The following is a 23,325-nucleotide window of genomic DNA, read 5'->3' on the forward strand; positions in this document are numbered from 1 at the left end:
GATAGTAAATGACTTGTTATTCTCATCATAATATGTCTCCGACAGCTAAACAGGCTGTGCAGCGAGATAGCGGGCCTGTCACTCTGACGTGCTGCAGTCTGCTTCCAATGGGGCTGATTTGAATTGATTTGCAGGCCATGTTGTTTTACAAGTGTTCAGGTGCAGGCGTCAAGTGGCCGCCCAACAAGCCCTCCAAATTAAATGTCAAAATGACTTCTTTAAAAACACTTAGACACACCAACATGATTTCTGTATCTATTTTTAGATTTTCTATTAATCAGATGTCTCTAATGATCATTTAAACTGCGCTGATTAATAGGCATGCACAGACCCCCCCTACATCTTCCTGGGGTTATAGCACACGGCAACCTCCGGGGCTTTAAAACAAAGCCAGCTGCAGTTCCTCTAATGGCCACTTGAGGCTGGCTCCAAAAGCGAGTCAGTCCCCACAGACCACCAGGTTAAAACACCCATCTTTACAGCAGAAATAAACATGTTTACAGTCCACATCTTTCTTGTAAGTATTAGACAGCTTGCTAATAATGCTATAAGAGCTACCACACCTGCTAGGAGTCTTCCCAACTCAACTGAGGGATGCCAAACAGAGCCATGATGGCATTAGGCTCAATGAGCTTCCCAGTTACCTCTAAAAACCACAGTCCAGTATAGTTAAACACCCACATACACAACCAAAATATATGCACATGGGTTGCAGGTGTTTGATGACATTTTTCACAAGTCGGGTCAATACATTCAGAAATCTTTAAACTCCCGACTTTGGTCCAATGAGTGTGGTGAACAGCTTTACACTGATTGATTGCAGACAGATTAGGTACCCACACAAAGCTCCTCGGAGAAATTCGCCTCCCAAATAGTCTATCTTCAATTAGCTTTTGTGATTTGAAAGAATCCAGCTGTTTCAATTTCCTATAATTTTGCACCAATTTATGTGAAACTGTGGGCCATCTGATGGGGAAAACCTTACCCAAGCCTTAGCGTTGGAATAATTGATAAAGGTATGAAAAAGAGTAGAGCTCTCTGGAGAGTGTCTCAGAGACGTAAATCAGCGGTGTCAAACACTTTAATCACGTTTTCATCCAAATTAGGTGCATTTTTTTTTTTACCAAATCACCAGAAAATCTGCCAAAGAAAATGAAAATTATTGTGTGTTTCCGTCCTCTATACTTAAACAAATTTTTAGGAGCATGGCTCTTCAAGAGGCACGACGAGATGAGGAAATTAAAAGAGTGTCCATCTATCATCAAATGATGGAAAACTCTGTGGAAATTGATGCCAATGTTGCCTTTATGTTTGCCTTATGTATTAATATGAGGAAGTTTACCAACACATTCTCCCTCCGACCTCGTCACATATCAATGTCATGGACTTTCCATGACGTGCAAGGTACCCTGGTTGCGTAGGTTGTTGGCTGTTACATGTATTGTCGTCTTTTAAAATTCACTTCTGTTTTCATGTATAGGTTGCACACAGTCTCTTTCAAAATAAATGCACTACATTGGTAAAACATCACAAATTGATTGGTTTATGCATCCGAAGCATATGATTGGGTTTAGGAAACTTCAGATTGTTAAACTTTCCTCATCACTACACACAGATCTGATGTTTTTGTCATCCACCATTTTCATCTTCTCAGGGGTTTAAGTTGCTGCTTGCTTTATGTACGTCATGGAGTATTCTCCAAGTCAGTTTCCACTGCACCTAGTTGCCTGTTGTTTTTATTGATACGCCTACTTTTTTCTGCAAAAAAAATTGAAAATGTGCCTAAATACAGGTCAATGGAAATGTACTTTATGAAAGAACAACTTTAACATGTACATTCATCAACATGAATCCTGGAAAATGGGAAAAAGGAGATGAAAAGAGAAGACACTACATCTGGGGATGTAGTTTCTTTAAAAAAAAAAACAAAAAAAAACAATGCAAGAAAGGACATTCTCAATCTACCATAAAACTTCAATTAAAAGCCTAGTCCAAATGAAACGCCCAGTCCCTTTTACAAATAAAGGCCTGTCTCAATTAGAGGCCTGGATGGTTGCCAAGTAGTTCATTTTTCTATAGAAGATCTTTGGATGTATAAAACATGTTGCTACCTCAAATTATGTGTTCATTCCTTGATTACCCTGTAAGTTATTCATATGCCTTTAGTCCATAAGGGTCCTCAGATCAAAAGAATCAAAAGGGTTTTTCATAAAAATTCATCCAAGTTGTGAGTATTGTTTTAACAGGATAACGTGGTGTTGTGTTGGTATGCTGGGTGCCGTAACCCTCGAATGCTGTAACTCTGTCTGAAGTCTAATTTTCAAACAAGTAATATTCATACTGGTTTAAATAAACAACCTGATTGTGTTGTAAGGAACGTCCCAAATATAGGCCCATTGATTTCAGTGATTTAAGCAAATAATAGCCCGGGCTACTAATTAAAGTTTACGCTATTGGTGCTCCCTAAATTAGTGCTAAAAAACATGCAGCGTCCGTCTCTGCTTTTTTTCTATTTGATCTGTTTGTGAGACGGTTGCTGTATTATCTGAGTGAACAAACTTAAACACATGTTTGCATGGGTTTCTCATACTATTCTGTACAATTTCATTATTGTCACAACAAATACAAGACACAAGTGGACCTGTGGGACCCCACCAGGTCACACATTGACAGTCTCTCAATACACTCTCATCGCCAGTTTTCCTTCTCTTTTTCCTCAGAAGAGTCATTCCCTCCTGCATCTTGTAAGCTTTTTTATTTCCTGAGGAGGGGTATAAGGGGGGACCCCATTTCTCTCCACCTCCTTATCCCTAAATCCAGCCTGGTTTCCATGAGAAACCGGCAGGAATGTGTTTCATTAACATTCTTTGTGGAATGCATATGCACTTCTTGTTCATCAAATCTAAAGCAGCCCACCGCCTCCCTAATCGAAAGCAGCCCATGACGCCTTTTAAGTGGGGCTCAAGTGTCTTCTAAAGAAGCAGCATGTCCATATGAATGCCACAAATGACCACATGTTTGAGGGTGTGATCCCCTTCGCTGGGAAGAAAGGATACAAATCAGTTTGGCAAGATTATAGGACAGGAACGACGTGAACGTGTGCCGCCATATTGGCTCTTTAGAGGTGATTAACTGATCATGTCTCCAAATCGAACTTCAGCTGTATTTTTTGTCTTGTTATTTTCTTTTTATTTCTTTTTTTGGTGTTGCAGGCCTCACTGTCATCTTGTTCCCTCTTCTGTGTGTTTTAACCCTTCTCATTGCCGGAGCAGAGCCAGGGGGCCCTTTCCTCATTTAGAACGGGGAAGGAGCCCAGAGGTCGCGGGGACCTCTACACTGACCTGACCTCTGGGGTCAGAGCACACACACACACACACACATGGATACAGAAAGTAAAAGCTCTCATACAGCTGTCTGTCATCCGAACACTTGACATATTTTGAGTAGTGACATGCAGCTCAACAAACATGGATGCCTCAGTGACAGGAGAAGGATGAAGCCATTATAGTGGTAGATTTTTTTACCCCAAATCCAATTGGCTCATGGGAAATCTCTGCAGTGTGATGGATGTAGTGATGTCTTGTTACTAGGATGTTGTTTTTTATCTGTGATGTTATATCCCTTTGAAGAATTTCTTTGAGTGCCTTTAAAGGGGCCATTCACCAAAACTGCCAAATACATTTTTTATCACTCAGCCCAAGACGTGTCTGGGCCATGTAGATAGTTTTGGTGTTATATGTCAGAGGTTTTGACATATCTGTTTTTGGAATTTTTCCCAAGCATTAAAGCATTACGAAAACTCAGTGTTGTGCATGAACATGTTTAAAGAGCGTGTTTATTGAATATGCTCATATTTTTGGTGAACTGAACGAATCACTTTCTAATTTATGAACTCAAATGTGAGTGTCTTTCACTCTCACGACAGTTAACAACAGTCAGTGTGACCCCTGCTGACACAACACCACTGCTGAAGCCAGTTCATATGGATATTTAAAGAACTTTTTATGAACAAATCAGTAAGTTACAAATTCCACACTTACATGCATATTGTGCCTGCAGGGTCTGAAAAAACATTCTGCTGAAACATCCAACCAATCTTGGGAAATGTCTGCAAGGGAATGATGATTTTATTTTATTAAAACAGCAAAAACAAACTGAAGACATTTTTGTAAACTAAATTCACTTTGCAGGACTTTAATAGCTCAAGTTCAAATTGTAAACTATAAATGTGAACTAGTTTATTTAATTTGTGAACTGAGCAAAACTGTTGACTATGAGCCCTGTGAATTTTTTCAGAGTAACCATGATATTGTCTATAAAAAATTAAATAGTGATAATAGTTCGAGAGTTACATGAGAAGATCTTTAGACCTACTATTGTTTGATAAATATGAAGCTAGCGTGATTAGCTTTGGTGAGCATGAACAGCTATCCTGTCACATAACACTTAACACTTAGTGAGCATCAGCTGCTAATAGGCAAACTTCGGAGAGAGCCAAGCTAACGTTAGCTGTTTCTCCCTTTATGTTAAGCTAAGCTAGGCTAAGCCAAATGGCTGCAGGCTGTAGAAATACAAGAGTAGTGCCAATCCTTTTATTTAACTTCAGGAAAATATAAGTGTGTTTCCCAAATTGTCATACTACTTCTTAAAGGGCCAGTGTGGGCCAATGGGTTGAAAACAGTGACATCAGTGGTCAAATTCTAGATTGCAGGGCTCACTCGCTCACCCCTCCCGTTGGGTAAATGACGGTGGCCTCGTAGGGACAAAAAGCCTTGCGCACAAGTTTTTCAGGAGTAGGTCCATCTAGCGATGAGATGAATCTTTATTTAGAAATCTAAGCCATGTTACGATATTGTAATGAATCCCTCACGAGCAGGAGACCAGAGGAGCGTTCGGGAAAAAGGCCCATTTATTTGAGCACTCCAAAAACTCTGGTAACACTCCAGGGGGTAAAAGACTGTCCCAAACTCTGACTCTTCTAGCGTAACACACACACTCCATACACACATACTCGTTTACCATACCGAGTGGGGACCCCCTCCCCTCTCTGCTCCACCAATCTCCAGCCCGCACACTGACTGACAGCATAGCCTGTAAACAGAGCTCAGCTGTTTATTTAGCCTAGCAATATCTCTGGACTATAGTAGCTGCAATGGACGACTTTGAACGCGATTTTGAAGAGTTTCTTGTAGCGGACACAGACCCAGAGCCATACCTGTTTGAGCCGGAGCATACAGATGAGGAACTCCATGTGTTTGATGCTGAGCGGGCGAGAAGAGAGGCTGAATGCACAGAATGGGATTCGGTGCTACTGCTACCATCGTTGGGGAGATATATCATCAGGAGGAAAAGCGCCGCAGAGAGTGCATCATAAGGAGTGAAGTTGCAGCTTCTTTTCCTCGCAGATGACGGTTCGGGTTCGTTCTCTCCTGTTGCGTGGTAAGTGTGGTCCATTCACAAACTTTATAACTAAAAAAACTTTTCACTACTCTCTATCGACAAACTACTAACACTCTCTGCTGTTTCCTCCTCCTTCTTCCTTACTCCCGCTGTCTACGTTGGTTCATTTATACACGCGAAACGCATTCTCTGGCTGGCTGGATTGTCCGCTCGGTCTGCCGTACATACATGGCGGCGCAAGATGGTGACCTCTCTAAAGCAAGGCCCTTGATATATATATATATATATATATATATATAAAAGCATAATTATAAGGCTACGAAAACCAAACGAATTTATTTTATAGCGATTATACACTTGTATAAACATATTAATGGGTAGGATATTCAGATTCAGATTGACAATAAACCATGCCAAATATTACACACTGGCCCTTTAAAGCTTAACCAGTAGGACTTGTGGCCTATGCTAGCAGGTAGCCTACTTTTGCAGTTAGCAGAGCGTTGGCTACTTGAAAATATTGTGGTGCAGCTCAGTTAAGTTTCAAGAAATGTAAAAATCAACCTGAGTAGTAAATTCAGAAAATGTATATATGTATTGAGTCAGCTGTAACTTAAACAGCTGTATGTTGCAATTGAGAGTGTGAAAAGTAGTTAGCAAGTGAGCAGAGAAGCCTAAACAGTTAGCTAGCTAGCTAGCTAGTTATGTTTTGTGTGAATATCTAAGTAGCAGACCTAGCTAAAAACAAAAAAGAAAATACACTTATAATTAACTCACTAAAAATAATAAGGTCCTTTCAAATAAAGGCCAAAACCCCCCAAAAAATTATCTCAAAAGGAAATAAAATAGCTGAAAGAGTCAGCTAAAAGTAATGGATACACAGTTGAAAGGGTTAGCTAACAGCTAAATGTCTAGCTTCTAGCATTTACCAAACTAACTTTCACACTGACAGTTTAATTACGTGAAAAAATACTAACATTATTGTAAAATATTGTAAACATAGGGTGGAAATAATATGTTAAATAATCCAGTTAATGACCAATTCAGATGGAAACATATGGAACCTGATGGCTGGTGTTGATGAAGAAGTACTTGAGTTCATGGGATGCAGGGATACGTCTTCAATAAATGCCTGGGAATCATTGCCACCCAAATAAAATCCCAGCGACCTTCACTGGGTTGGGCTGGCAACAGCAATCCTACAAATCGATATCTCAAAACCTGGACACATTAAACTATCCTCATGGCCAGATATCACCACAGATAAAATGAAAAATCTGTTTTGTAATTTGGGGGAAGTAACCATTTAAAGCCCTGTCACCTCTGCAACAGCTCCATCACACGCGTTACCTCTTTATGACGAGGTTTATGACTCAAACACACGCCGCAGTCGGTCTTCGAGGAGATGCTGTGACTCAACTGGCCGCTGACACACTGACTAGAAGGCACTTGGCAGCAGGAAACACAAAGCAGATCAAAACAAGCTCTGGTAGATCTGTGTGGTCTCTTTGTGGCGCGGCAGACGTGGAGAGAGGCAGCAGGGAGCGAAGGGGGAGGCCACCGTGTTTCACCTCCTCGAAAATCAGACAGAAAGTCATTGATTTTCCCATGACATACCCAACCCCCCAAAACACACCCCTTTAGAGTCAGACGGCTGGCGTGGTGAGCATGCACACCATCTCACATACAAACACGCTCCTCAAACCCGGAGCCCTACCCCCCACCTCGGCCCGGCGACCACCCCCTCTTCCCCTATCTCTCCCTGGCTGTCTCTCTGTCTCTCTCCCCCTGTCTCATTTATGCCTTTGCGGAGCAGCTGCTGCCCAGAGAACTGAGGGAGCAGCATTCACATCTGAGCACATTAGTCACCAGATGTCACCTTTTGCTGCCAGCCCATCGAACATCCAGGCAGACAATGCCCCATGCATTCTGAACATCTGACTTACGACGTCTCCTACAAAGGGGGCTGGGTGGCGCTCTGGACTCCGACAGCCACGGCTGGTGGAGCTCAAAGCCACGTCGACAGTGACACCTACAGCTTGTCCACACACACTTGAAGTGGAAAAGCTGCTCATGAGGCGTTAATATCAAAGAACACACTGATAAGGGATGAGATCTCTGCAGGATGGATGACAGCAAGTAGATTTCACACCAAAAAACTGCTACTTTTTATCTTCACACCAAACATTTTACTCAGAAATGTGACGAGAATTTTGAGTGTTTACCTGTTTTTTTTCCTGTATCCTAAATATGTCTGAGCTGCTCAGAGATCTGAGTCAAGTGGCGAGATGCTTTCTGACAACCCTGATGTTGCCTCCGACACCTGCAACAGATCTGCCGCTGTCACCTTGAGGGTATCAAATCTGTGCTCAGACTGAGAGGCGGCAGCTCGACGCGCTCTGCACTACAGACATAAGGAGAACAGACATCGGGACATAAGGAGAAGGCCAAGTAGAAGGTCTCGCTCAGAGTAAGTAAACAGAGGTAGGAGCACACAGAAAAGCAAAAAAAGCCCAGAGGCATGAAATGTATGAATTGTAGAAATCCATTAACTGGCACATGTTCGTCTTTAAGCCTCAGGTTGATGTGAAAGTTTTCTATTTCAAAATATGCATCTCTCTCAATCAGGTTCACTCACACTCTTAAATAATTCATGGCAGTCTGAGAGGAGATGACACGCTTATATGACTTCAGTGATCTTTTACTTCTTGTTTGCATTCAATAGTTATAAAGATTAGTTTAAAACAGTGGTGTCCATCCTGGGGGTCGGGACCTTTTGAAAGATCACAAAATAAATCGAAGGGCTCATGAGATGATTAAGACTCCATAATGTAGCACTGCACTCCTATAACATTGTCGGACTCATGATGGACAGTCTAAAAATTAATGTAGCAGAAACTATTCAATACATTCTTTCTCCTTGTCAAACTATTACCCACAATGCAATGTAAATCCCCAGGAACAGCACCAGGCTTTGAAGCCAACTTTACATAGTGGCCAAAAGTGGAAATACAACGACAGGATCCGCCATGTAATGAAATAGGGCCCAAAAAGATGTTTTCCCATAGATTTACATTTGGTTAATCAGTGGATACATTTTTTTTGAGCGTCACAACCGCCAGCAAAATGACTCATTTTTCTATCTGGATTTCATCTATTCTGTCTGAAAACATTTTGAAAATCTAGACAAGTTCGAAATTAAATATTTTTTTTCCCCATTCTAGTTAGTTAAGCATGAAAGCCTAGGCTGCCCTTGGCCCTGCTTGGCAGCCCTAAGTCTCTAGTGCGATTGCTCTATGGGCCCCACAATGTGGAAAATCCGGGTAATTTCACATCATGTAAATAGAGCTTTTTTGGCTTCATGTGCCACTAAGCAACTTTCATAGGAATGAATGGGGCCCCGCCTCCAATGCTGTATCCAGGTCTCTTAAAACATCTAGATTCTTTAGATGTAATACATAAAGATTCAGTTGCGTGAGGCTAATAGCAACTAATGTAACCTCGATAAATTGCTTCAAGTGACTCCTTCTGGAGACACTGAAGGCTTTATACAACTATAGCCCCGTTTCCACCAAGCAGTACAGTACGGTTCAGACCGGTACACTTTTTCCACTGTGAAAAGTTGTGGATGGTACCAATGGAACCGTTCCTTACCGTCCCCATTTTTGGTCCCCCCTCTGTTGGGGTACCTAGCACACAGATCTGGTACTAAAAGGTGGAGCTGTGAACACTGCAGTCTGTTGATTGGTCAATAGAGGACGGTCACTCTGCTCAGGGCTGAGCTGTGGCTGGTTTTGAGGCTCATGTAACCACTGTTCATACTGTGGAGAGTTTTATTAGAAAGGATGTTTTGCTGCCTGTAGTCTGAGATAAAACAGCCTCCTTCACTGGGCCGACTGCCGGCGACTTTTAAGGTGGAACGTTAACTTGTAATGTTACTCAATGTACGAGTTGACAATGTTAATCCATCAGCACACCTTAAATTTCAATGTGACAACTTTGACCATCACTTTAGTTTTTATATGACACACACTTTTAGTAATGAGTGGATCTTTAAGCATTTATATACAAAAATTTTGACTGGATTATGTGAACTGCATATACTCTAAACCTTACTCGGAGAAAAAAAAAGTGTTGTAGAGTGTTGTTCCTGTGGGCTCCAGCAACACTAAACCCCTGTGCTTACCTGAGAAGGATTAAATGCACTAACCAGCTATTTTTAAATATCCCATGGAGAGAGACTCTCACTGCAGCCTGTTTTATTTTGTTCAGAAAATGTCGGCGTGCAGCCTCGTTCTGTGGACGATAAACAAAGTGCAGACTTTCCTCTCTGTCACTGGTAATGAAGAAACAGAGTGCTGGACGGAGCCGTGAGTGACAACAACTCCGCCCACATTTATGGGTACTGTTTATCAAACTGTAATTCAAATACGACCGGGTGGCTAGTGAATTTAATTGCATTCAGTTTGCCATTACCACGTTTTTCCCATAGCCTAAACAATACCTACCGTGTGGGGTTTGCAGAATCGTCAGATACTGAAGTTTATTTCTGATGATAGGATTGGTTTTCCTGTTCAGTGACTGATTATTTGCAGGTGCACTTACTTTGTGTTTTAATCTGACTCAACTGTTGGCTTGTTTACAGCTTGTCAGATCGTCTTCTCATTTCTCGCCCTGTTTAGCAATGTCATCCTGTTCTCACATCCAAACAATTACTTTGGTGGGTACATTATCATAATGGCCAAAATTATGAAAATAAATGCTAGGAAAATACTCACTGGAAATGATTTTGGTTTCAGGTTTCACCAGTCAAACCGTTTGGAAACCACACATGACTTTATGACACAAATAACACGACTGTTTCTGCTCATGACTTCACGCTGCAGTCATATATCCACAGATCGTTGCCCTGGATCAGACAAACAACAATTTAAGTGCTCTTTTACTCCCATTGTTTATCCTTGTTACGCCTTATCAGCAGAGTGATGCTTCCTCCTCCACCCTGCCCGCCTCCCTCTCCTTCCTTCTCTCCATATATTAAACGATGGGTGGCACTTTCCCCTCACAGCGCTATCTGCTACGTCGAGTCACCTCCAGACACATTAGCATATTTATCATCAGCTTCACAGACTTCAAAGTCAGTGCTTGCTTCTCAGAGAGATGGGGAAGCGCCACCAGGAAGCCAGCGCAGATTGCAAAGCACTAGGTGTTCCCCAGGGATCAAATATCCATTTAGGTAAGAGGAGGGGGGAGGCTATAAGCAGACTCCAATTCATTTATTTGCAGTGGTGATGATGTCTTTAGCAGTGACTTTAAATATTTGCTCAGTGCTAACCACAGCTTTCACCACAGTTTTGTGATGTTAACACGCAGCTAATGCTGGAGGGAGGATTTTTCAAGGTTTTACTGGATGTGTAAAGAAGGATCCTGTCAAGAAGATTATTTACATGCCACGCAACATACACATACATCAACAAAACAAACAGAATTTAAGCCTATTTACACAAAATATCAAATCATAATGCAAATTAGCACCCTCACAGTGCACTTTTTCGCGTCTATTTATCAATGGATCCTCTAATCTGTAGATCCGTGCTGGCAGGAAACTGGATAAACAGTACACTAAATCTTCAGTAAACAACATCAGTCTTACCTGCGCTTTGTCCGCCCATGAAAGCAGCTCGGGTCAGGCTGCATTTGTCCTCACTCAGTGCACACTTGATGGACAGCTTGTCCCAGTGTGTGGCCGGTGAAACAGCCACTCGGGTTAAAGAGAGGTCAGTGAGCAATGGGTTGCCCATTGCATTACTGTACTGCATCGCTGTATGACAAGCTTTAAGTTCAAGGACTAATGTGGATATTGGCTAGGAGAGGCGATACAGTCAGGTACAGTACACAATACAGGATTCACACTTTAATGTTCTCACAATAATTTCAACAAGTTGGGAGCGTACATGTACAACATTTATTCATTTTCCCTCCTTTAGGCATAATATGTGCAAAAATTGTGGAGTTTTTAAGGTGTCACTAGCTGTTTTTAATTGAGTCTATAAAACCACTGTAATGAAAAATGAAGTGTTGTTTGTATAAGCAGACCTTAAACTTAACTGAGGAATAAAAATGTCTCAACTGCTTCTGCCTCACCCTTTCACGTATAGTGGTCACTACAGTGGACAGCTATTCGAAAGCCATTTTCTTGTATATGCATGCGTTTTGATGCTATAGTTGCATTTAAGTGACTACAGTGGACCCTAGTGCGTCATGCTATACACTGCCACCCACTGGCCAGGTGGTGTCAGTGCAACACAAATCTCTCAAAACCAAGATGGCCGACAGAACGCAAAAAATGTTGTGCAGCTCAAGAATATCTCGCCAGTCCTTTCTGTAATAAGAGATGGGGGCAGATTACCAGAGACATAACCAATTAAAAGATGGGTGAGTTCTTAATGTCTTCCTACGTTTGCATTTTTAAACAGAACATATTTTGATATTTTGTAAAAATGAGATACAATATAGACAACAGCAAGGAGGTTGTTTTTAGAGATGGTCATTACCAGAAGTTTCAGCTCTGGTTTGTGGGTTTGCGGATCAAGTTTGAGCGATTAATTAACCCATATGTTTGTGCCTGACCTGCATAAACCAACAAGTAACCTGAAAGCCAGAAACGTGGTGTATGTGCCAGGCTAGCATTTCTCATGAATATATGCCATCTTTGGATCCAGTTTACATTTCTATAGTACATCCATGGTCACACTTTTTTTTGGTTCCAGAATGCCGTCAGCAGGAATCAGGGACTAATTTTGTCACAAAGTTGCATAATTGCCTAGAGTTGGTTCATGTTCTCACGGTAGCCTTGGACCAAACGTCTTGAAAACGAACCCCGTTTTTCATTTGGGGGTTCCTGGTCTAGACCGATTCACGTCTCCATAAACGTTCAAATCAAACATGTAATGTACTCACCTCATAGGCACAGATGTTAGGAAGGTGTACGGGGGTTGCTGTGTGTTTGTATATCTGTTATTGTTCAATAAACATGCATTTTATCTCGGGATATCTACAAATTTTCTTCACCCCTTCTTCGTCCTGCAATGGATGAGTGCACCGGCTTTCTACTGCGCCACAGTGCCGCTATAGCGGTTGGGAGGTGTATTGCACATTGGTAGTAAGAGGCTCTAGCCTTGGACCGAGACTTACTTAAAATGCATGTTTATTGAACAATAACGGATATACAAACACACGGCAATCCCTGTACACCTTCCTAACATCTGTGCCTATGAGGTGAGTACATTACATGTTTGATTTGAACGTTTATGGAGACGTGAATCGGTCTAGACCGGGAACCCCCAAACGAAAAACGGGGTTAGTTTTCAAGACGTTCATGCAATGAACGTCTTGGTCCAAGGCTAGTTCTCACGGCAGCATTTACAAGCGGACCACATCAAAAGCCTCTTGTGAGGAAGCTGCTCTTGATTGGTCAGAATTTCCATGTGGGAAAAATCCAGGAAGTAAACAAAACATTGAAGAAGAGTACACTTGTAAGATAAATGCGACACTTTCTAATGTCACAATGGAGGGACAACTACGCAGGTTGATTTTAGTGCTGCTCATCGTGGACTATATTGCTGTCATTGTTCATTTTAGTCAAACCATACAGTTTGAAAACGAGGCGCGGCTCCAACTAGAAAACAATGTTTTGATGCATTGGATGTGCTGAATGTGCATATTAAGGCAGTACAGGAGGAGGTGCACATTAATAATCCTCCAGGACTGTAACATGCTCATGTTTAACCCAAACAATGTATCATGTGACTGCAGTTGGTTCGGATCCAGGTCGGAACACGTTCTCATCACAAACAAACCGCACCAGAGTTCGTTTGTAACCGGACTGAGACCACCTCTTCAAGAAGGTCTCGGTGCGGTTGTTTTGGTGGGCATCTGAGTGTGATTGCTGTGTTCACACCTGCCCAAACAAACCGCATTTAGGGGGCAAATGAACTGAACTGAACTGATTGATTGAGCTGAACCAAACAGGTGTTAAAGCACCCTAAAATCACACTCTGCGGTGGCATCAAAGCCGGCATAATGGCTGATCTTTGTTATGGCAGTATTGTGGAATCTCTGTTATAGAAAGGGCCTATATTTTATGACAACACACAGGATTTTGCTATGCTACTTCTCTGGCGTGACCGGCCTTAACTGCATCTTTGCCCGGTGCTTCACCTATGCAGCATAATGATGTAGTCAACACTGACAGGATGCTATTTCTGTCTATTTGTCACATGACACTTGGCTTACACAAGGCTTACTCTTGTTTTGATCCCTTTTAATGTGTACAGACACTTCCTGTGAACCACCACCGTGTGAAATGCCTCCTCTTTTCTCACACGTTCTCGCTTGATTCTTAAACATACATGCTCTGTTAATAATGTGATTTGAATCATTAATACGCTATGTTGTAGGCACCCATTATAATTGGAAAATTAGTTACAGCACAGTGTCTAACTGCTTCCTACAACACTAATGCCATCCCTCTCTCTGTGTCATCTAAACCCTATGCTAATGAGGCCTGGGCACACAACATGCAGGAGGTTGAATATCAATTTAATCAGGCCCTCCCTGCAGGGGCTTTCAGAGAGAAATGACAGCCAAAGTGCATTAGTAATTCTACTGCTGTCACTTCTCATAGCTGCTTACCTTGCAAACAAACTGCTCTAATGGCACCTGCCTGCTGGGCAATTTAGACACTGTAGAGGCAACAGAACATGAAATGGACTGGAGACCACTGACCTAAATAGGAGAGGGCCAGCTCTAAACAAGGAGTGGCCGTCTTATCGTTGGAGTGGAAAATATGTGTGCTATGTGTGTGGACGATTAAAATACCTTACTGTAAGTGTGTTTTTAGCAGAAATGTGATAAAAGAGGGAACACTTACATCAATCAAAAACCTGTCTGTGCAACAACAAAAAAAGGAAAAGCCTCTTGATGTGAAATTTCTGCCAATTTGTTTGTCATCAAAAGTGTCTTATCCTCACATCCTGATTAGTATCTACAGATAACAGGCACAAATAAATACTTTAATACGCAAATGAATAGATAAAAGGAGGAGTTCATTACCTCCACTCATACAATTGAATTGCATTGACATAATCCCCTCTTATTCCTCAAGGGGATGGGGGAGGGAGAGTGCATGATGGGATTGGTGGCGTGTGTGCATATGTGTGTGTGAGTGTTGGGGGTGGCATGGCTCATTTCAGTGTCAGCCTCTGTGCATCAGCAGCAGGGGAAAATATGTCGTTTCTCACTGCAGCCAGTGTAGCAGCCCATGTTTTCATTCACTCTGTGTCATCATAACACACTGATGCTTCCCAGTGTCAGCTCTGAGGCCTGGTTTGAACATGATGACTGGTGAGCTAGCGCCACCTGTTGTTAGTACTCACACACTGACTGACTGACCGGCCTGCTGCAAGTGTGATATTTTGTGTTGTTCGGCTCTCAGTTCTATCAGGCTGCTTTTTATTTGTCGTACAGTTCGACTGCAGTGCAAGACCCCTCCTTCAGCCGACTGCATGCTCAATATGCTGCGGCCAGATGCCTCTTAGCAGCCAGGCCTTTTCGCATCAATATGTCAGGTCAATAGTGTTGGGTGGTATTGAATGTGTCAGAGAAAAGAACTTAACTCGAGGAGGTGGGCTGGTGGTGGTGGGGGTGAGGATGGCGTCCAGGTCTCCTCCAGTCGGGCAGATCCATTCCAAGCCCACAGAGAAAAAATAAAAAAATCAAGGCCGGGATCAGCTGGACAGGAGGGAGTAAGAATTTGTCAAGAGTATAGATGGGTCAAGTGGTGGCATCGGATCTATAGAGCCATCCGACTGTAGAGGGAAGTGCACACTGTGTAGTGCTACTTGTAGCTTGCTGCTTATAAAAGTATCGTTTAAGCCTCATTGTTGTGTAAGACACTGTTGCAGACAGTGGGCCATAATCAAAAGTCGTAACTGAAATTCAGGAATTCTGTCAGTATGAGAATTGACCTTTGGCTAAGCCCCGCCCCTTTGTGATGGTCCAACAAGCTGTCAGAGTAAGCATGGAGCCCACACTGTTGCACTCCAGGAAATGTTATCATAATTTTGGAAAAATGAAAGAGTGATTCCAGAAAGAAGCGGACAGAGGGGTCTACAGTCTGTGTTTGAAGGATATATCCAGGATGTCAAACTGACTCAGCAGCAACAACAGGTTAAAAAGACAAAGATAGTTAGAAGCTAAAGCCGAACTATAGGCTACAGATCACAGTGTAAAAGTGAACCACCACATCACTGCTGATCGCCACACAAGACAATGAATATAAAGGGAAACTTTGCTGATATTGAACCAGCTGTGTGGCATCACAGTGTGTGCAGATGGATGGTGTTTGGCTGCCAGCACCTGGACCTCCGCCACCGGACGGGCAGGGATCTCAGAGGGAAGTCAAACAACATTCATCTGCGCACAATGTGATGACACACAGTTGGTTGAATATCAGTAAAGTTTCCCTGCTTCCCTTCAGCTAGCTAGCTAACCCTACACTTTTCAGGATCTGATTTTGGTTTTGGAACAGGGAAGAAACGTATATCTTTTTCCAACCTCTCCAGGTAACGAGTATCATTAATACATGACGTGCCCCAGGCACAACGTTTAGCTCCAAATCCACAAAACCAGCCTGAAAATGAAGGAAATCTGAGACGATTGCATTAGAGTCAATGGAGCACAGCTGTGTTGTTGTCGGACCCTGGTCTGGGCCGGCTTGATGCTACGTTACGATTGGCCAATCTGCGTCCGGGGGAGGGACTTCGCAAAGGGTCAATTAAGGAATGAAATACTGATGTACTTTGATTTCTTAGTACATTGACTAATACCAGTACAGATAACATTTGTGTTCCACAAGAAAACTGTTTAAATGTGTTATGTATCTCTGTATACATGTTAGGTAATTCATTGTTCTCTAAATAGGCTGGTTGTCCTTTTCCTTAAAAAGACAAATATACAACGTCAATTTAGAGAAGCTCATTGCAAATGCTCTGGCTAAAGGTTGTCCCGAGCCCTTTGGCCCCTGAGCCTGGGCCTGGTAGACTCGTTTGATAATACACCCATGGTATTAATGGATATCCTTGGGCTCATTTATGTTCAGCGTTAGATACAGAGATGGACAGAGCCTTCCGTCTGTACTCTGCATTCATTTCTCCGGTATTCGTGGAAGCTTGCAGATACGGACAGAACGAAGCAGTACCACCGGAGATCGTGGACGCAGTGTAGCCTAATTCAAGCAAGATACGACGGTACGAGGGATGAATAAATTTAAGTAATAGCAGAACGGAACGAATCGGTAATGTAAAGACCTCTCCGTCGTGTCCATATGTAACACTATATGGATGTAGAGACCACCACCATTAATACTGCCTCCTTTGAAGGTACAGTATTATTGTTGTGTGAAGCTTTTGACTTTAAGTGCCGCCTGTTAGCTCTATCTAAGCCAACATACAGGACACATGAAAGTATGAAGGCAGTGATGTTTACAACGTTTTAAATTGACGTATCCAATTTTGTACCTAAAGGAAGTATAAATGACCCTTTAGCCTGTCTAGTTTCAGAAGATACCTTCGTTCTTGCTTGAAAATGAAGCATGCCACGGCCTCTTAAAGACAGTAATAATGGCCTCTGAGTATTTTCGCTGCAGGGGTAAGTGCAGTGGGGAGCGACGACAATTGTATCAAGGTGGACATGGCCCCCTGCCCCCTCTTGAGGATGTCATTGATTGCACCTGAAACATGACTCTCATTACATGATGCACAGCAAAACTTTAATTACCGCCACTGCCACACAGCAGCATACAGACTTTGTACCTTATAGACCTTTGAACATACGCGCTTGTCATTTCACTTTTTGTTGTTTTCTGGTCTTAAACATGATCAAGAGTTCTCTATGTACACCTATAATGAGGGGCAGCCTGGCGTGATTAGTATTGTCTTGGGCACACATTAAATCCTGATAGGATGACACAGAGCAAGACTAAACATTTCCCATCCTGTCATGACGACTGCTCGTTTAACCATGGCAGATACCGAGGCAAAGGGGGGGTGTTTGTTTGAGCACCGCGGCTGGTTTCATTTCTCCCTTAAGTATATGCATGAATATTTAAGGTGCCGCATGCAGTCGATGAGACTACCTGATGGTCTGTTTAACCAAGGCCGGCTGCTTTTTCACTAGACTCCCTCTCGTCTTTAACTACTACAGCGCCCCAGTGAGAGTCCCCTTGAAAACAATTGATTCATAGTCATCTATCTCATAGCCGAGGGCTGGGTAATCACAGCCAGAGAATCGAATCTACCACACTCCTGTTCCACCAGGGAGAGGAGTCTGTAATGAAATAACCCTCCTCTCTGCCTTAATTGTCTTTTTGGCCAATGGCATAAAGATTCAGGAGTTGGGTTGTTTTTTTTGCTTCGGTGGAATTAGGAAAATTATTTAATTAGGGCGTACATTATCAAGCTTCTGATAAAGCAAAGCAAAAATGTGAAGGCTGGATACTGTCAGTAGCAATGAATGTGCTTCTTTGAGGGTTCAACATGCAACTTTTAAGAAATCCTTGTTATCAGTGGCACCTCTCTTTGAGGCCGTTGAGCGAACTGCAGTCAGCGTCCTCTGCAGCCACAAACGAGCACCTGCGTCACACCCAACAGTGACAAATGGTTGACTGGCATCATATTGATAAAACAAAATAAATTACAATCATATTTAGAATAACATCACTATCTGTATGTTCATATATCATTTGGACCACTGGCTCCATGATACTAACTAGCTTTCCATTTGCAAAGTACTAGCTGACGTTCCAAAACAACCAACAACAGACTCATACAGAGTAGCTTTACAGTTAACTGTCAAACCGTTAGGTTACGGTTAGCTCGTTAGCCACCCAGCTAGCTGTAACTTAGCTCTGTAGCATGGATCTGGTGTTGGTTGCTTAGTAGCTGGAGTCTGGATGAATCAGCTGTTATCCACTCAACACAGTATTTTGCTGTGTTTGCTAGCTAGCAATTAGTCCATGTTAGAATGTAAGCCAACGTTAGCTGTCATTACCACATATCACAACACACATACATGTCAGTGTTTCCTCTTGGATAGTTTTCAGCACGGGGGGCGCTGAATTTATGATATGGGGCACTGAACTTTTTATCATTTACTTCTGATTTTGTCAGATGCCACTGCTTTGACAGTAATCTGGGCGTTAGTTACCAACGCACAAAGATAACTTTTGTGGTGGTATAATTCACACTGGGTGGCGGCAGTCGTTGATGCAGCAGCCACCAACCAAAGTTGTCAAATACCGGCACTATGTAAGTGGACGTCTATGTAAGATACCAAAACACAAAGGCACCTTTTGCGGTGTTATGAAACGCACTAGCTGTTGGCAGCTTGTAACACTGCTGTAAACAACATAATATAAGAGACGGGAAAGTCCCCATGGGACAGGCAGGGCTCAGAGAGGAGGTGACTGGGTCCTGTGAACCCTAGACTTTCACCCAGGAGCCTGCTAGCCTGCTGTTTGCTTCCTGTCTGAATGTTAAGCTGAACTATGATGTCTTTTTTTCTAAACCTAACCACGTGCTTTTGTTGCACAGGATTCAAGTCAATTTTGAAAAAGACTACATGAATCCAAGGAGCAGAAACGTTACATTTTGTGTCAAAAAGGAAGTGTATGTTGAAAAGACATGATGCATTTAACAATTGTATTGACGCTGCATCTTGTAACGTCAACAAGTGATACAGGAGGATACCTAACACATCATATGTAGACATGAAAGTCCACTGACAAAGTGGCGATATTTGACGACAGGTGGGATAACTGTAGGCTACGTTCAAACCAACAGCAACCACAGCTTCCAAAATGGCGATAGTCATTAATTTTCAATGAGGGCCCGGCGACTTGGGCAACTTGGGCAACCTGGTCATCAGCTGCGTGTTGTGATGTAGCATGCAAGTCTTCCTTGCTTGGTTTGAATGGGATGACATACGTTTTCTGTTTTCATTGACCAAACATAACTTTCTGTAGGACAACTATGAGCTTTTTGACTGGACAACAGCAAGCAGCAATTACGCTGCTTTCAAGCCAGTAGTCCGCTTTGCAACTCCTTTAAATTGACAAGCACAAATATTTTTGACAGTCGTGCTTCCTGGGCGTCCGTGAGAGACTTTGCCTCTTTGGAAGCTTCTGGTTTGAACGTACAGTAAAAACGCAGTGGCTCCGGAGACTGACCCTCAGTCAAGGGCTGTAACAGCTCAAATTCAGCCAGCATAAACCTCAGCTGTAAGTGAAGACAGCTTTATGTCGAAGTCTTTTCTCTGTCAATATGTGTTCCCCCTACCTAAACCTTTCCTAAACCCTTAGTCCTAACCCTAACCACCATGGGGGACGCTACGCCTTAACAACACCAGTCTCCAGGCTACTGCTGAAAAATCTATGTAACATACATTTTATTTACATTTATTTCCATAATGAATCACAGCATTTGTGAGTTTAGTATTGTGATGGGTGCTGGTACTTTATTGACATTAGTGAACTCCATTTCTTAGCTAACGTTAGCTACTGTTGCACACTAGCGGAGTTGAAGAGAGGTGCAGAACACTTTTGGAAGAAGTTTGCCTTGAAGGCTTTCTGCCAGAAGTGGATTTCTTGGTTAACGTTCACCACATCTTTTGAGTTTTCACGGATAAATCGGCCCGAGTCTTTTACGTAAAGGTCCGTCTACAGTCTGTTGTAGGCAACTGAGAAAGTCGGGGAAGGTCTCAGTTTTTAAACTACATTACGACTTATTCACCCACTGTGGATACAAAACCGCATGTAAAAAGTTACATACAGTACTTTTAAAGGGTCACTTCACCCAAATTATAAAAACATATCTTCTTCTATACTTGTGTATCTAGGCATGCAAATCATTTTGTTTTTCAGTGCAGACATTTTAAGATGTCTGACTCTGAATATTCTGCCACTGCCCTAATACAATAGAGCTGAAGGGCTTTTATAAACTCAGCAGCAATATGTTTTTTTCTATAAACTATGTCTTGGTTCACTGGATAATTCGCACATTTCACTATCAGCCATCGTCAAAAGGGCTATTTCTTCTGTAGAAACAAGTTTCAGTGAAAGTTTTCAACAGCTAAAAGCCACAAATCTTTTTGTAATATAGGCAAATTGACCCTTTATATATAAATATAAAAAAACAGGATTATAGGAGAGATGTGCATTAATACACACACACACACTCGACACACACACTTTCACACAGCTCTGATCTCTCAGATTGTGCAGTATGCAAATGTTTTGCCATCAACTCAGCCTAGCGGAGAATGACAGGAACATTTGATGCAGCGCGGCTTTTTAGTGGAGTCCCTGCAGAAAGCTATTTTCACAGGATGTTATGTATGCATTTTTCAGACAGATTGCTGCAGGAGACAGGGGCTCAGGAGGGAAGCAAACACGACTGGAATGAAACACAAGCCTTAGTCTGCTGAATGAAGCCAACCACAGCGCCGGCCGTAAAGAAAGCCGCATTCATCTCACATTTTCGCAGAACCAAAAAAACATGTTCAATAAATCTTTGTAATCTTTAAATAAAGCTACGTACGGATTGCATGTAATGACTTTAACATTTTTTAACATTTCATTCTCACAAGCGTGACTGATTTGGCTGTTTCATGACGTGACTGCTTATTCACACAAATGAACATGCAATACTTGTTCATTTATTGCATACATTATTCAACCAATTATACAATAAACTGTGAATCACCATGCATCTTTGACTCCTTAATCTGCGACTGTACTTTATTTGCATAATATAAATGTAAAACCATTACAGTGAGTGTCATGCTATCCCACATGGGATTATACAGTGAGACACCTTCACAAAACATTAGTAATATTCACAGTGAGCCATTCTCACCGTGCAACTTCAAGCTGTGCAGATTACACACTAGAGTCTTAATTGAAAATTAAAAACATAAACAAACAAATGGCACACACTTGATTGATATTACAATGCTTTCTTCATCCGATCCCTCCTTTCTGTACGTAACCTGCCAATTTCAATAAACAAAATAGGACAGTAAAAGATCAGAATGACACAAAATTGCAGCATTTTTTTTGTTTCAATATAACATGGCAACGGTTCATTTTACAGGGCAGATTGGCTGGATAAAATAAACAGGGAACAGACATGCCATTTGGAGGTACCTTCAACAGATTATATAAGAAACGAATTTTAAGTTAAGGCATCATCTTAAAGCCCCTGTGTGTAGGATTTAAACATTTGTAACATTAACTCCAGTGACACTCTGCCAGGAAGCGTTGCATGCTAATACCTCCCTCATAGATCCGACTTGGGAACGCTGCGAATGAACGGCAGCCAACAACACATAGACAAGAAATCAGAGTAATTTGAAAGGTGATATATTCATGTAAAAATTATACAAGTAGCTGCTTTAAAGGGACAGTGCACACCCAAATTAAAAACACATATTTTTCCTCTTACCTGTAGTGCTGTTTATCAGTATAGGATGTTTTGGTGTGAGTTGCCGAGTGTTGGAGATATCAGCCGTAGAGATGCCTGCCTTCTCTCCAATATAATGGAACTAGATGGCACTCGGCTTGTGATGCTTAAAGTGTCAAAAAACTATGTTTGAAAAACTCTGTCTGTTTCCAGAAATCATGACCTGGTTACTCAAGATAATCCACAGACCTTCTTGTGAGCAGTTTCATGTAGGAACTATTTTCTTTATACCCATTAACCACACTGCGCAGAAGGAAGCGTGCATCTACTGCTACCTCACCTAGCAGCACTGAGCTAGCTAACATTACAGCTCTGCCAAGGAAGACGCCGTTAATGTTTACATCTCGCTGTCAAGACCATGAGCCTCTCATTGATGAATAACTGTATGCTTCCCTTGGCATGGTGACCTGATAGGCTATTAAAGGCTATTAAATACTTTGCTGTGAAACAGTTTTTCTATAAACTGCTTTTCCACCGTAGTACTTGTTTGACTCTTTTATATTATTTTATATTATTATATTATCTCTTATAAGCCCTGTTTCCACTGAGCAGTACGGTATGATACAGTTCAGTTCATTGCGCTTTTTGTCTGTTTCCACTGTGAAAAGATGTGGATGGTACCAATGGAACCGTTCTGTACCGTCCCCATTTTTGGTCCCCCCTCTGTTGGGGTACCTAGCACACAGATCTGGTACTAAAAGGTGGAGCTGTGAACACTGCAGTCTGTTGATTGGTCAATAGCGGACAGTCACTTTGCTCAGGGCTGAGTTGACTCTCTGGAAATGGTAGGGTTTGGTTCCAAAGGTACCATACCAAAAGTGTTTGGTTGAAACGGGGCTAGAGAGGGAGGGAGCCCTTCATTCAGCATCTAATTCTTTCCAGTTTGACAAAATGAAGGACTTTACTTATCCATAGAATTCGCGAAGCAGGTATTGGTGACTTCCGCTTGAGCAATACCAAACATCTGGCTAGTAGGGTGATAAAAGCTGTCAAGGCTGCAGAAGTCTGCTTTCTGTCTGAAATCAAGCACATAAAGTTAAAAAAACAAACTATTCACTTAAAGCTTTACAGACGTAGCAATAGTGACCAAGAGGTGTGGGGCTAAGCAAAGCAAATGGACACTTGTTATTCATTCATTCATCTTCTAACTGCTTCATCCTCTTGAGGGTCGCGGGGGGGCTGGAGCCTATCCCAGCTACATCGGGCGAGAGGCAGGGTACACCCTGGACAGGTCGCCAGACTATTGCAGGGCTAACACATAGAGACAAACAACCATTCAAGTTCACATTCACACCTACGGACAGTTTAGAGTTACCAATTAACCTAGTCCCCAATCTACATGTCT

The 23,325-nt window shown here is 42.2% G+C and overlaps 1 protein-coding gene across 1 annotated transcript in view; it reads left to right on the plus strand.

The window, feature by feature from the left end:
* The first annotated feature begins 11,779 nt into the window (after nucleotides 1-11,779).
* Nucleotides 11,780-23,325, plus strand: part of polr3a (polymerase (RNA) III (DNA directed) polypeptide A) — an 82,262-nt gene continuing 70,716 nt past the window's right edge. Inside the window, exon 1 of the mRNA XM_049564513.1 lies at nucleotides 11,780-11,835. Coding sequence (XP_049420470.1) covers nucleotides 11,795-11,835 — 41 coding nt within the window. The 5' untranslated portion in view covers nucleotides 11,780-11,794. The remainder of the gene's footprint in view (nucleotides 11,836-23,325) is intronic.

Source organism: Epinephelus fuscoguttatus, linkage group LG20, assembly GCF_011397635.1.
Source record: "Epinephelus fuscoguttatus linkage group LG20, E.fuscoguttatus.final_Chr_v1".
Classification (NCBI taxonomy): domain Eukaryota; kingdom Metazoa; phylum Chordata; class Actinopteri; order Perciformes; family Serranidae; genus Epinephelus; species Epinephelus fuscoguttatus.